A 16,432-nucleotide genomic window follows, 5' to 3' on the forward strand; every position below is an offset into this window, starting at 1 on the left:
TAGCCCACCCTAGCAAGCAATTTAAGAGGGGGAAGGTTGTTATTAGAGCTATATTTAAGCGATATTTCTGGGAGGTCATAATGAAAAGGCCTCGTTGCTTTGACTGAGTGTTAGATTTCATTCCCCCTCTGCGGAAAAATTTTTTTAACACCTCCCACCTTAACTTTAAGCTATAGAACGTCTTTGTCCGAGGTAGTTCACGTTGTCGTGGCATACTATGGATGACACGGCACCCTCTGGCACACTTCATCATTCCAAATGTATTTTCCTGATATTTTCATTGCAAAGATATGCTTTAAATCCACTGGATAGTTTTATAGAAAGCCAACACCAATGTGTTAGTACAAGGCAATCCAAGCCACCGTGCCAAACCATGGATGGCACACGACACCCTCTGGCACATTTCGTTATTCCAAATGCATTTTCCTGATATTTTCATTATAAAAATATGCTTTAAATCCACTGGATAGTTTTCTAGCGAGCCACCATCAACGTGCTAGTCCAAGGCAATTAAAGCCACCGTGGCAAACCATGGACGGCACACGATACCCTCTGGCACCCCATATCATTCTTAAGACATTTTTCAGGTTTTTTTTCCTGTTAAAAATATGTTTTAAATCCAGTATATCTTGTTTCTGCAAGCCACCTTCAACGTGATGCGCCATGTCAATTCACAAAATCATGTCTCATTATGACTGGCCCTTTTTCACACTCTGTCAACCATTATCACCCATAGGGCATTTTCAGACATTTTATCCAAAAATATCCGTTTAGACTAGAATCAATCGTTTAAACCTTATAAGAAATTCCCAATAGCATTTCTTCTGATGACTCCTTTTAATTGAGGCCAGCATAGCAGAATCTACCATTCCGGTGTTATCTTCAGGCACACATTAGTTGATTTTTATATTGATTTTTCTCATCATGAAACTGATTTCGTTCGTGGAACTTGTTGCGTCTTGAATTTGTTCTTGAAACTTGTTGCGTGCTGATTTTTGTTCGGGAAACTTGCTGCACGTTGGCTTTTCTCTTCTCGAAACTTCTACATTGGATTTACTCCTTGTGAAACTGATTTTGTTCATGAAGCTTGGTGTGTACTGATTTTTGTTCGTGAAACTTGTTGTAGCTTAATTCTTCTCTTAATGAACTCATACATTGGTTTTTCTCATCATGAAACTGATTTTGTTCCTAGAACTAGTTCCGTGCTGATTTTCTATTCATGGAACTTGTCGTTTGCTGATTTTTGCTCGTGAAACCTGTATATTTAATTTTCTCCTCGTGAAACTAATTTTTTATTCATAGAACTTGTTGCGTGCTGATTTTTGTCCTTAGACTTTGCCATGTGCTGATTTTTCGTGAAATTTGTTTTATCTTGATTTTTCTCTTCGTGAAACTTAAGCATTGATATTTTCTCCTCGTGAAACTGATTTTGTGGATGAAACTTGTAGCATGCTGATTTTTGTACGTGAAACTTGTTGCATCTTGATTTTTCTCTTCGTAAAACTTTTACATTGGTTTTCTCCTTGTGAAACTGATTTTGTTCATGGCACTTGTAGTAGGTTAGGTTAGGTTTGAGGGAGTGTACCAAGCGTTTCGGAGTCTTCACCTACCCTACACATGGTAGGCTAGGTCAAGTTAGGTTAGAAGACGTGTCAGCTAACTAACATACGACAAGTTCCATGAGCGAAATCAGTTTCACGAGGAGAAGGATGAATCTACAAGTTTCACGAGGGGAAAATCAACATGAAACAATTTCACAAACAAAACTCAGCATGCAACAAGTTCTGTGAACAAAAATCAGCACTTAACAAGTTCCATGGACAAAATCAATTTTACAAGGAGAAAATCATTGTACAAGTTTCATGAAGAAAAAATCAACATGCATCAAGTTTCACGAACAAAAAATCAGCACGCAACAAGTTTCACAAACAAAATCAGCACGCAACATGTTCCACGAACAAAAATATGCCCGCAGAAGTTCCATGGACAAAATCCTTCTCACGATGAGAAGAAATGAACATGCAACAAGTTTTGCGAGCAAAACTCAGCATGCAACAAGTTAAAATATAGACAATTGTCATTTATTAGTTTATAAATATATTTTGTGGAAAAAAGGTTGAAAACCCCTTAAGTGTGATAATCTGTGCCAGAAGGGTCTCATTTGGGGGCTGTTGTATTGTGCCACGATAGCCTCAATTTCTAGGAGTCATCAAAATGAACACTAATGTGGATTTTTTAATTATGTATGAACGCTCGATTCTGGGCTAAACAAATATTTTTTCAGAAAAATACCCGAAAAATGTAACATATGTAATAATGCCTGCCAGAGGGTGCCATGTGTCAGTCATTCATTGTCACAGGCTAGAAATTGATTAGCCCATAGGTTCTACAGCTTAAAGTTAAGGTGGGAGGGGTAAAAGAATTTTTTGGCTGCGGGGGAACTGAAATCTAAAAGAAATGAGGGATTTTCATTAGGACCTCTAAGGTATATCTCTTAATATTGCTTAAATTTAGCTCTAATAACAACCTTCTTTCCTCTGGAATTACTTGCTAAGTTGTGCTAGCCACATATTATCACGGTAGCGTGAATATGCATAGCCTTGGTTAAATAAAACGTTTTATTTTCATAAAAAAAAACTCTAAGAAATAGCTCTTAATATGGATTAAACTAATCTCTAATAACAACCCCCTCCTTTCTTGAATTGCTTGTAGGACCTCCACTTTTCTTTAATTCATGGTTCTTTTTGCTTATATTTTATCCAATGTCAGGTTTTTTCAAGTTTTGTTTTATCCGTTGTTGAGTTTTAGCTGCTTTTTGGTTTTTTAATAATGCTTTGTAAATTTGGTTTGATTATTATAATTTGTATGTACAAATAGTTCCCCCATCACCCTGAAATTGCTTGCTAAAGGGTGGGCTGGCCACATGTTGTCATAGTCGAGTGAATATGCATAGTCTCGGTTCAACAAAACGCGGTATTTTCGTTAAGACCGCTCAAGAATAGCTCTTAAAATGGTTTAAATTTACATCTAATAGTAATCCTTCCTGTTGGATTTGCTTGCTATCACCCCTAAAAGATTACCAGGGACCCGGTGGCATTGGAAGCTAGGAGCCCGGTGGGACTGAATGCGAATGGGCCCGATGGAATTGCTTACTATGGTTTTCACCTTTCTTTGATTCATGGTTCTTTATGCTTATATTTTACCCATTGTAAGCTTTTTTCACGCTTAGTCTTTTCGTTTGTCGAGTTTTAACCGCTTTTTGTCGGTTTTACGGGCCAGCCACATATTGCCAAGGTGGCGTGAATTAACATGTTCTACAGCTTAAAGTTAAGGTGGAAGAAGTTAAAAGAAATTTTCGGATGAGGGGGAGTGAAATCTAACGCTCAGTCAAAGAAACAAGGTATCTTCATTAAAAGTCCTCAAAAATATCTTAATATGGCTTAAATTTAGCTCTAAAGAGGTTAAGTTAAACTTGAAGAGAAAATATTATTCAAATGTGCGCATGTCAATCAAGAATGTATAGTCTTGGCTCAAGAAAACGAGACATTTTCATTAATATTGATGTTTTTAAATATCGTATTGGTTTTGTCTTCAAACTGTGAGGATAAAAACTGGATTTAACTCTGAATCTAATTGGATTGCGTGACAAGTGAAATTGAGTAAAGGAAGAGATTAAGAAATGGCGTTAATTTTGAGCATTCAAAGAGTGTAGACGTAAAGTGATTTAATAAGACATTAACTTAACCGTAATTTGCAAGCAGTAGAGGGGCAGTTCCTCGTTGCAAGTGCCGTTGTACCTGCCGGGAGAGCATCCCTTAAACTGCAGGGATAAGGTGAACGGGGACTGACGCTTCCCTTGTTTATTGGGGTACATTCTATACCCGCTGGTATTCTGGCATTCATTGGGTACACATCGAATTTATCCCTGTGTAAAAGTGTAAAAGCGGTTTCAAGCATGGGAGAGACCATAATTCTAAATGCCGTTTGAACTATGCATCGCGATCAATGGCTGTCAGAACAAAGAAGGAAGTGTTTTTAAAACGAGCTGTGGAATTTTTTAATAGAGATTCGATTGTAAAGACAAAAAAACTATTAACTAAGGAGGCCATAACTGGTGATTGATATACGAATTGCGTACAAGATGAGGATAATTTAGTGGATTTTGATAAGCTACTTGCATGATACGTTAAAGAAAGGATAAAACTCCCAAATTTTGTTATATTTGATCCCAGAAGTTCTGGCCAGTGGAGCAGAAGTAGGCGCATGTATTTTATCGTCGGTGAATGAAATGTGGCGGCAGTTCTCGGGTTTTTTCGAATGTTAAAACCAAGTTCCTCTCTCAAGGCCTTCCGGCAATCCTATAAGCGACGGAAGCCAACCTAATCCCACCCCAGATATACATTCTCCACTATCCTATTCCGTAATTTTGAAGAGCCCGCCCCCCACTAACACACCAGAAGAACAAAAACAATTTCCTACTAGCACGTGAGGAGAACAGCTATCGGTTGATGATGCCAAATTGAAAAGAAACCGATCTGAATGGCGGATCGCTGTTAAAACAAAGCAGTAGGCTGACAGCATTGCTTATTCAATCAATCAGAATTCAAAAAGTGTAGAAGCTTAGGCGAAATCCTCAGATTTTGTAGGCGTGATCAAAAACATTCCGACCATATATGATGCCGAAATGATGAAACCCTGCATTTCATGTTGCAAAAGTGAAGAGCAGTGTGGTGCTAGTCGAACCTGTAAGTTGTATTTTTCCCCCCGTTATCAGCTAGATCTGGCTATGAAAAGCCTGCCAAACTCGATTTTGAACACTTTCTGATTGAAGAATTTGCTTACCTCCCAAAAGGATGCTATAATTACCAGAAATTTGCTCACCTTTCAGTGGCGTGCTCCACTCTCCAGACTTGTCCACGTTGTGGTGTCCATGGCCATACGTCGAATGCTAGTACCCATGCACGAAACCATTTTGATGTGCAGAATTTAAATCGAAAAAACATACATATCAGTCATTCCAATATCCCGAGATGAAGAAGCAAATGAAAAATGAAAACGCTCCGATGAATGAACAGAATACTAGGATTGTGTCATGGAATATGAATGGAGGTGTGTCTCACTGGATCCCCTTAATTAAAGAACTATGTCCGCTTAGCGATATTCTGTGAATCCAAGAACATTTGTTGACAAATGATAGCCTCAGCCTACTCAAGTTTAGACAATCATACATTTTATTTTGTACCAGCCCAGTCTCGTCAACGCGGGAGGTCTTCTGGTGGATTAGCGATCGTATGTAGTTCTGCCGTTGATTTCGAGAGTCTCCATGCAGCTGAATACGTTATGGATATAAGGGTTGGAAACCTTGTGACCGTCAATGTCTACTTTCCTACAAACTACAGCGATGAAGAATAAGATCATCGATTCTCGAAAGCGGTGCGAGCTTTTGCAAAGTGCCTCAAGACTACTATGTTGTTGAAACTGGAATGCGTTATAGTCGTATACTACAGCTGTAATCTAGTTGACAACTCATTGGTCCCAGCTGATCCTAAGTGCACTTGAAAGTCGGTATAGTGTGCTCCCAAAAGATAAAGATTTCAATTTTGTACATACTAGTGGTTCAGTCCCAAATATAGACCATTTCGCATGCACACCAAACATGAGTGGCACAGTGAGTGTGCTAATGGGAAGTCACTCCGCCAACCACAATCCAATTGAATTATGTGTTAATGTGTGTATCCAAAAAAAGCTTAGAATAAAAGATTAGTCAAAGGCCGACTGCTCGCTTTATCGGACAGTGCTTGACACAACGCTTCAGAAGATCAGCGGGCCATTTAGTCTATTACAAGCCAATGTGCAAAGGCATATCCAGGAAACTAAAATACAGGTTAATGCCTTCTGTGCTGAAACCACCCGCACACTACTAACCGCAAAAAAAGCTGCTATTCCCGTTAGGAAAATTCCTAAAGGTACTGAAATACCCGGGTTCTCAAAAAATCAAGACCTAGTGAAAGCATGTCAGGATTCTAAATTCTGGTTCTCAGTGTTAAGGGAAGGTGGTAGTCCTCAATCCGGTGTGTTGAACTTTCCCCGTGTACAAACAAAACGTAAATTTGAGAAAGCCCTCAAGCAGCATCACACGAATGTGAAAAATGACTATACAAAGAGAATAATTAATTATCCAAGTTGTTTATGTAAAGATTGCATGAAAGATCGCCCAAACATGCCTAAGTCCGTACCTAGTGAACCAAATGACTGGTGAGCTTACTTTACGAGCGAATTTAGTGCCCCGAATCCTAGTATAGCTAGACCATATTTCGAACCACTTGAATTTGTGCTATCAAACTCGAGTTTTGTGGACTGGACCGTATCTGTTTCGGATGTTACTGCAAATGCCTTTAGGCTCAAAAAGAAAAAAAAACGCGCGGAGTTGACGGTTTGCGGGCACTTCACCTTGTGAATGGTACTCGTCTTTTGTATGAAATGTTAATATTATTGTACGAAATCATATTCATATTCGGTTTTGTACCCAATGTTTTCTGTACAGGGCAACTTACGCCCATCCTGAAAAAAGAGAAGCCAGCCAACATATGCTCCTCGTATCGCCCTATTGCAGTGTCACCAGTTTTATGCAAGCTTCTAAAAATGTTTATATCGTCAAATTTTAGACACTGTTGCTAAATGCCAAACCACCAGTTGGATTTTACGGTAAGGCTCGATTGCACTGATGCTCTCTTCGCCCTTGCTGCCGTTTTGTCTTATTCTGAGGCAACGCATGATCCACTAGTTATTGGCTCTTTTGAGGTGATCCAGGCTTTTGACTCGTCGATGCGCATGCATATTCTTCTAGAAGCATGTAAACAAGTCTAAACTTGTGTATTGTTAGAGTATGATATTATATTTACAGTAACCTTGGAGTGCAAATCAAAATACCCTGACATCCGGTCGAATCCGCTGTTGTTCTGGTCTGTAAAAGAGTCAGGCAAGGTTCGGTTGTATCTCCGAGTTTTTACAACGATAGTGTTCTGCCAGCGCAGGCCCGAGTAGCAATGTCTTGTGTTTCAAATGGGATTGATGTTTCGTTGGTGATGTATGTTGACGACTTGGTTGATTTGAACAGGTCCACTTATCGACTATCAAAGAATCTTTATGTACTGAATATGGAAAACAATAACGTAGGTTTGTCGTTAAATGTGTCAAAATCTGCCGTTTTGTTTTTTAATGCGGAGCACTGCGAATAAGAAATCCCTTTGGGCGATTCAGTTGTGAAACCATCTGAGAGTATTACTTACCTTGGTTTACCAATTGGTCGCAGCCTCCACTCCACCGGGCCGCTGCTTGTGTGCCACGTAGAGGTGAAAATTGGTCATGTTAACAGACATCAGTTCTGCCGTAAATATCTTGTGTCGCTGTATAATGTCATTGCCGTCCACATATACTGTATATAGCACCTTTTTGGAAATACCTGTCGTCCGCTCAATGCGCGAAAGTAAGAGTTATATTTTTCGATCCGTGAAGTTCCTTCTGAGACTTCCACCATGGACGAGTAACTCCTATATCATGCGTGATTATGGTGTATCCGATCCAACAGTCTGTGTTAACCCTGTCGCTAATAATTTTATGAAAAACGCCAAGAGAAGAGCGAACCCGTGGATAGCCATCCTATGCCAGTAGTTTTGCTAATCCACACGATGTTTAAATACGTTTGGTGATATTCCTTATGTTATACTCTGTCTTAATTCCATGTGAATTTTCGTGCAATAAAATTACTTAAATACTTACTTATTTATCCAAACCCCTCAAAATAATCTTAATATGGTTTAAATTTACCTCTAGTAACAAGCCTCCTCTCGGGAAATGATTGGTAGGATCCCCGCCTGTCCATAATTCATGGTTCTTTTTACTTATGTTTTATCCTTTTAAGCTTTTTTCATACTTTGTTTTTTCCATTTTTTGAGTTTGAATTCATTATTTCTGTGTTATAATAATGCTTGTAAATTTGTTCTTAATATTTTATGAAAAACGCCAAGAGAAGAACAAACCCGTGGATAGCCATCCTATGCCAGTAGTTTTGCTAATCCACACGTTGTTTAAATACGTTTGGTGATATTCCTTATGTTATACTCCGTTTTAATTCCATGTGAATTTTCGTGCAATGAAATTACTTACGTACTTACTTACTTATTTAAAACCCTCAAAATAATCTTAATATGGTTTAAATTTACCTCCAGTAACAAGCTCCTCTCTGGAAATGGTTGGTAGGATCCCCGCCTGTTCATAATTCATGGTTCTTTTTACTTATGTTTTATCCTTTTTAAGCTTTTTTCATATTTTGTTTTTTCCATTTTTTTAGTTTCTATTCATTATTTCTGTGTTATAATAATGCTTGTAAATTTGTTTTTATAAATAATATTTGTATGTATAGAAGTCTGTGTCCTTTAGATTTGCCCAGGATAAAACTTCAATAATTAATAATTTACTTAATGAAATATTTAAGGCTAATGCTCTGTAACATCTATTTTTTAAATGCTTCTGCTAGAAAGTATTTCCTGAATAATAATAATAATAATAATAATAATAATAATAATAATAATAATAATAATAATAATAATAATAATAATAATAATAATAATAATAATAATAGAATGGCTTTCATGGTCCAGATGTCCAAGGCACTGTTCCATTGAGGAGGAGCCCCTTTTGAGTCTTAAACATAAAATCTTTGGAATATAAAGGTTCCCAGAGAAAAAAAGCATTGAAAGAAAAAATTTCTAATGGTATTATGTAACATCCATGTGTGTGTCCTCCAATGTTAAATACGGGGATTCCCCAAGGGCCCTGAAGAAACAAGTCACGTTAGAATGCATTATCCTTAACATAAATAAACGTTCCCGTATTGCATAACAGCCGAAGAAATTTTGAAAGTTCTTGAAAAGTCGTCTTATCGGGGAAATTGGTCGCTAGCTGCCCCCTCCCACCAATGAAATTGGATGCTAGGGCCCCTCTGGTTAGGTTATGGGGAATGGTGAAATTGAATGCTAGGATCTCGATTGAATTGGATGCTAGGGGGTCCTAATGGTTGGGTTAGAGGCCCGGTGAAATCGGATGCTACGGCGCCTCGTTTGAATTGGTTGCTATGGGACCCTGCTGGAATCTTTCGCCAGAGTCCCCGATGGAATTAGATGCTAGGGCCACCGTAGGTTAGGTTAGGGGCTCGATGAAATTGGATTCTAGGACCACCGATAGAATTGAATGCTGGGGCCCCCTGTGATTAGGACCCGATAAAATTTGATGTTCAGGCTCCGGTGGAATTGGAAGCTAGGTTCTTCCAGTGAAATTGGATGCTAGGGCCCCCCGGTGCTTAGGCTAGAGGCCTTCCAGTAAAATTGGATGCTAGGCGCCCTCTGTTGGAATTGAATGCTAGAGTCCCTAAAAAAATTGGATGCTAGGGGGCTCCATTCGAATTGGTTGCTATGGTACACTGCTGGAATTACTCACTTGGTCCCTCCGATGGAATTGGATGGAAATTGGTTAGGTTAGGGGTCCGATGAAATCGGAGGTTAGGGACCCCGATAGAATCGGGTGCTAGGACCTCCCTTCCAGTGAAACTGGATCTTAGGGCCCTGGTGAAATAGCTCGCTAGGGTCCGGCGTCCTGAAGGTTCTCCATTAGTAGGCCCTGAATGTTTTTCCCTGGCTCTCGTAGGTTTTTAATCATAACAACCAAAGAAATCCTGGTTGGGAGGGCTCCTGAAGGTTTTTATAAATAAAAAAAAAGAAATCCTGATTTGGCAGGGTTTCGTAGGTTTTTTCTTATCCCTCGGAGGTTTTTACTCATCCAAAGAAATCCTGATTGGGAGGGCTCTTGAAGGTTGTTAAACAATCAAAACTCTATAGTATAACAAGCAAACCTATGATCTAACATCCAAGGAAATCCTTATTTGGTGGGGTGTCGTAGGTTTTTGAAAGAACGATCTTTGAAATCCTGATTTGGCGGAGTCTCGTAAGTTTTTTACAAGGAAATTTTGACTAGGCGAGGTCCCTGAAGGTTTTTAAACATAAAAATCAAAGCAAACATTCCTTATGATGTAACAAGCGAACCTTATTACGTAATAGAAACATGCGTTTTCCCCTGAGGGAATCGGCGTTCAACTTTTTCGTCATTAAAGTAAGATAGGAGTATCGGTGTCGTGGAAAGCATTAAACTATTACTACTATTGTATAACAACCGAAAATTTATCTAAGACAGTGATATTTGTTTAGACCGTAAAATATTTTGGTTAGTTAGGAAGGGAGGGAGATGCCTCAAAGGGTGCATTTTAATGCCAAAATATCCCGACCTTTATTGAGTTATAAGATAAATATGGAAATAGTTCTAAGAAAGAGACGATGGGAGGGTTGAGGTAGAAATTGCTTTATAACCCCAGGGCCATAATTTAGGATTTATTTGTTTTTTTCAGGAAGGGGGAAGGGGAAACCAAAAATATTAAACAACGCATCAAAAATGTGAAATTGATATTTAATCCCTCTTGATTTCTGGGAACATTTCTGGTCTGCGATGTTATTATGAAAGTAAAGAGCAACATTAAACCCCAAAATGAATAGAATTTTTTCCGTGTCCCCAGAATTTTTGTCTCATCCCTAGCCCTACTTCATGGTCGAAGAAACTGCGGAGTGTAGTCATAAAATTAGAAACTGAGAGTTCTAGTCCTTTTTTTACAAGTCAAAAATTGATTGAGATCAACCAGCCACAGAGGGGGGGAGGAACGCCTAGACTCAAGCTCTAAAATCAAATTCTTAGATCCAATACAAACTATAGCATATTTTGTTATTGCATTCTCTTCTTAGTAGCATAATACTGGCGTTGCCAACGTTTTGGGATAAACTCTACTAGTCCCCCGACTAAAATTGTACCGCACGAGATTATTTTGTACCATCTGAAAATCAGGTTAAAAATTTCTCGCAAAAAGAAGAAAACGTTCGATAAAGTGAAACTTTAACAGATATTCGGGCAAGTTAGAAGCACGTAAAACCTCAATCTACTGGAAAATTTTATTGTACCAAAAAATTTTCAGATGTACCGCAGTGTACTAAGATCTCTGAATTGTACAGAAAAAAGTACAGTTTTACCACATAGGCAATGTTCTATAATGCTCTTTTTTCTTATGATTCATGCCGTAGACTTTGTATCAATTATTTACGCCGTGTTTTATCTACAGATATAAGTTATTCGGTTGGCAACAGTTATACATCCGCATAGTTTGCTCTTTATAGCGAGTAATCAATTTTCGGTCATAGGTTCTAGCGCATGACGTAATGCTTTAGTTTTTTGTATTGCTGGAATCAGAGGCATTGATTCTATTTTCAACAAGGAAATATTCCCAAGACAGGAGGCTCAACGGCCAAAAATAGACGGTCTGGAATGGAAGTAATCGGTTCGTTGACCTCCAGTGTTTTGTTGGATGGCAAATTAACCCTTCTTGTTGCTTCACTTGTTGGATTCTGTACTTATTATCTCACTAACGCCGTCAAGGTAAGCACTTCTTTTAGGGTAGTGAAGACTAGTACCAAGGGTACTATAGGCCTAGAACTGGGGCTACTGAGAAAGAAACATGTGGCTATCGAGAAAGAAACATGTGGCTATCGAGAAAGAAACATGGGGCTTAGAAAACAATTCTTAATTCATAATATGCAGAAAAATTGTTTATTAACAAGTTTTGAAAGCGATTCCTTTATAGTTTACCCCAATCCTCCAAATGTGTAATTATATAGCCTAAATTGTATATCTCCCGTGTCTTTTTCCATTTCTTGATTTAGTCACCGTTGATCCAGTTTACTGGTCCATGGGTTTGAAACAAGAGTGACGCATGGCAAAATCCATGGACAATATATAATTTGGGCCTTATATTTGCACATTGTGGGGTGGGTTGTGGGTAAAATATAGTACAATTGCTTTCAAAATTGTCAACTACAATTTTTCTGCATATTAAGAAGTAAGAATTATTTTCTAGAAATTACTAGTCCTAGAGTTAAAGGATTTTTTTGCTGGCCGGCAGCGTGCCCCCTAATTTTTTGGCGTACCCCCAAGGGGTGCACGTACCACAGTCTGAGAACCACTCCCCTAGACGATAAAAAATAAAAAGGTCGGAACTTTTCTAAGTACGGTCATGCCAGTGTAAATGTTTCGGTTGGGGTAAGAGCGGGTAAAAACTTCTTTGGAAGGACAGGGTCAACACGACATAGTAATTTTTAGACCATTTTTTTTTTTTAGTTGAATCGCCGAAAAGTGTACAATTCTATTTTGTTTTTCAGATTTGGACTTTGTTGCTTGAGTCTTTCTCTCCGTGCATGATCTTGTCTTGATTAGCGATTTATCATGTAATAATAAATATTGTTTAAATTGATGCTTTAACGTTTGAACTTATTTGTAACTCTTTTATTTATTTTTTAGACTCATTATGAGGCATTTTTCTTCCAAGTCATTTAAAAGGTAGACTTGACCTTGCACTCTATGATGTAACTTTTAAGAATATTGCTTTAACAGCATTTTATGCATAACATGAACTGTGTCCTTGCCAGTTAGAAGAAAAGTTTTTTGGCAAGATATTACAAACTACGAAAATAAATAAAAGAGGATCAGGCTTTAAGTACAAAAAAACTTTTATATTCGACAAGATGTAAAACAAATATGCAAGGGACCTTTTCTTGAATTCTTAAATGCTATTACAACTTTCTTTTATATCTTTATTTGTATGAAATTGGTTATGAAGTCATAATTAGACATTGATTATAATCGACTGTAACACGCTATATTGAACACAGGGCTAGTAAAAAGCGTAACCGAAAGTGTAAAAACACATTTTGAAAAAAATCTGTTTAATGAGAAAAAATGACATTTGAAGTTTTGTAAGTAATTTTATCTATTATTTCGACTTATTCTAGCAGTAAAAGTTTATTACGGAAACAAATTTATGGGATTTCGAAAAAGAGCCCGAAACCTACCAAAAATGGGGTCGGATCAAAATACAAAGTGTACCATGAGAACCTCAGTGATGACAAAGATTTGAAAATTCGATTCGTGACGCCCTAATCGGTTCTTTTTTTCTGATCGACTTGAAACTTATTTGGCTTCTAGGATGGGCGAAACATACATGAGCTCAGAGATTCACATTAAAAAAAAAGAAAAAATTGGACCGATTTGTGCTGAATACTTTTTTTCTCATTATTTCAAAATTATTTGAAAAAAAGTGATTTTCCTTGTTGTTCAAGGAGGGGGTGGTAATTCTACTGTATAGGGTTTTCGACCCTGGTGATTCCATGGTCGCTTCCATTTTGATCTGGTACCATTTTCGATGGGTTTCATAATATCTTTCGAAATTTACTTAAAATTGTTTTTGCAATGAAATTTTAATATTAAAGTTAGTCCAAGCAATAGCTACCATTCCCGAAACAGCTTTAAATAATTTTTTTCATACGTAAGTTTTTTCATACCGTCTTTTTAAACTTTCGGTTGCTATTGGTCGTAGTTCTGACTTCTATGTTCCATTCTGATGTCAAAACTAAACCTCGGCACTGTTTCTGTTTTCCAGAAAAACAGAAACGGAGAAAAAACAGATGAAAAAAAAGCTAAACAGAAACAGGTCCGTCAAAAACAGGTGACCTGTTGCTGTTTTCTGTTCGTTTTTTTTTTAAAAACGGAAAATAGATGTTTTTACAAAAAGAACAGCAGTTTGAACAGCTGTTTTTCTTTCGCTCATCTTCCTCTGTTTTAGGAAGTCGCACCCTGTCATCTACACTGGACGAAATTATTAGCTGCAATTCCCAAGCTAGCGCAAAGAAACCGCCTTGACACTATCTCAAATCCACTAATCCAACTCTTAGTTAATTGATCACATGCAAATACGATACTACAGGTGATTCTAAAACCTAGTAGAGGACTTTAGCACAGCATAATTTTGTTCTTGCCACCTCAAGATGCGAGCCGTAGTAAGGATCGACTCGTCTCAATAGTAACCGAAAATCGAAAAAACGGAATTTTGATACCAATAGCTACATAAAAGAATCACATTTTAACCCTTTAAGTCCGGATGTCCTTTTAAAAAGACAAGCACGTTTGATGCTTGTACGAGCAATGACTCGTGTATGGTTTTAATCGGCATATACCATCTCTTATATGATTCAGCAGTTCAAGACGCGTCAAAAAAGATGTCGAACAAGGCCGTGTGACACTCGGTTCAGTTGCTAGGCCAAGATTGGCGATAGAGGTCCAAAAAGGGGTGAAAGGTAGTGATTATAAAGGGTATTGATTAAAATATTGTTAAAATTATTAAATGACTTTCAAAAAATCTAGAAAAAAATCAGTGTGTAGTTAGACAGTGTTAAATTAGAATTTGATAAGAGGCTAGGATCAAACGGTAACAATGCTGGTATATGAACTAGTTTCTGAGAAACTGTCCTTTTGAAAGGACATCCGTCCGTAAGGGTCAACAACTTGACGGCTATTGCATGAAAGAACATCGAAGGAAAATAATAAGTGTATTGAATATATTGAATATGTTTTAACGAATTTATATCCAAAGTATATTTTAAGATGGGAGACAAGTTTGAGAAGGCATTGAAGAAGTCACGAAACTTGCGCGCTCGGCGAAATTTTGAACCACAACAAACCCTAGAAATGTTTATGGAACTACAAGATGGAGATGTTTCCGAGATATTGGATCTTTCAGATTCCGGTGATGACGAGAGTGATAGCCAGTATTTACCGCTGAACCCCGAACTAACCGACTTCTACGAGTTAACGCAGCTGGAACCGATATGAGACAGCCCCCCTCCCGATAACTTTCTTGAGTCCCATGATCTTGTAAGAACCTGGGCCCTCTACTAGCTCTCACAGGGCAACTGAAGATGAGCAACCTTCAGCTAAAAAGGTAAACCGACGAAACAGGGGCGAATAAAAGTGGTGTTACAAGGACTTCGAACCTTATATTGAATATCAGCAAGTTATATGTGCATATACTCCCCCACCAACAGAGTCCATTTCCCCAGCCGAATATTTTTCTATGTTTCTCTCTGATGAAATGACTGATAAGATATTGTTAGAGACGAATCGCTATGCAATGACGAACGACAACAAATTCGTCGACGTCACAAAACAAGAGATTTAGTCTTACCTTTCAATAACTCTCTACATGGGAATAATAAGATTGCCTAGCTACAAGCTCTACTGGGAGAAGGAGCTGAACTATGCTCTCGTCTCTGGAAAGATGTCCCGAGACCGTTTCACATTGATCCGAAGGTACTTGCACTTCAATGACAACAGTAAGTGCAAGCCAAATCAGATCCTGGACATGATCGTTTGTTAAAGGTGAGGCCCATAGTTGACCTGCTGCAAGAAAATTTGATGAGAACTGAGCCTGAAGAAAGACACAGTATCGATGAATAGATTATCCCATTCAAGGGAAGATCCGTTATGTGGCTGTATCTCCAAAGCAAGCCGCACAAGTGGGGGGTTCAAAGTATTTACTCGAGCTGGAAGTAATGGGAGCATGTATGACATCGAAATTTACCAAGGCCGAGGAGCTGTGGAAGCTGGGCCCTTCGGTCTTGTGGGAGATGTTGTTATGAGCTCTTGAGATCCCTGGAACTCAAAGCGGGGCCCAAGACATTTTTCGACAATTGGTTTTCAAGCGTAGACCTTGTCGTTCATATGAAGGAGATAGGATATGATTGCGTTGGGAATAATCGACAGAACCGTCTTTCAGGATGTAAACTGATGGAAGAAAAGGAAATGAAACGGTTTTATATGGGATACGTCGACTGGGGAGTTGAAAAATCGACAGAAGTTTGCTTGGTGCGCTGGTTTGATAGCAAAGCGGTCACGCTTGTGTCGAAATACGGTGCAGTTGAGCCTAAGAATACCTGTAGACGTTGGGACTCCTCCGAGAAGAAATACGTGGAAATCGAAAGGCCCACAGTGATCAAAGAGTACAACAAGTACATGGGTGGCGTGGACCGGGCTGATATGCTTATTGAGCTCTATCGCTCAAACCTGAAGGCAAGAAAGTGGTATATACGCATATTCTACTACGTTTTTGACAGTACAGTAGTCAATGCCTGGCTAATTTATCGTCGTCACTGCTAGCAGTCCAATGACAAACCGATGCCTCTGCTGAAGTTCTAAACCATCATCGCATGCTCTCTCGGATGCTCCGACACACCCCAAAGGCGCCCTGGTAGACCATTATCTCTGGAAGCCGAAGGTACTCCTCCACGAAAAATGCCTACACAGCCTACCCCCCTCTTAAAGACGGGCATCATGACGGGTACAACTATTTTCCTGGGTTCAGAAAATATCAAAAACGCTGCCGAATTTGTCAGAGGAATTGCACTGTGCCTTGTTCCCGAGAGGAACTGTTTTCTCTCTTACCACAGGAGGT

At 38.6% G+C, this 16,432-nt stretch overlaps 1 protein-coding gene across 2 annotated transcripts in view; it reads left to right on the plus strand.

Annotated features, from left to right (window-relative positions):
• Positions 1-11,268: 11,268 nt before the first annotated feature.
• The window catches only part of LOC136032012 (phospholipase ABHD3-like), an 82,372-nt gene continuing 77,208 nt past the window's right edge, over positions 11,269-16,432 (plus strand). Inside the window, exon 1 of one of the 2 annotated variants that reach the window (XM_065712080.1) lies at positions 11,269-11,529. In XM_065712080.1, the coding sequence (XP_065568152.1) occupies positions 11,419-11,529 (111 nt within the window). In that variant the 5' untranslated portion in view covers positions 11,269-11,418. The remainder of the gene's footprint in view (positions 11,530-16,432) is intronic. The other variant, XM_065712079.1, reaches the window with a different exon arrangement.

The sequence above is a fragment of the Artemia franciscana genome, chromosome 10 (assembly GCF_032884065.1).
Source record: "Artemia franciscana chromosome 10, ASM3288406v1, whole genome shotgun sequence".
In the NCBI taxonomy this organism is placed as follows: domain Eukaryota; kingdom Metazoa; phylum Arthropoda; class Branchiopoda; order Anostraca; family Artemiidae; genus Artemia; species Artemia franciscana.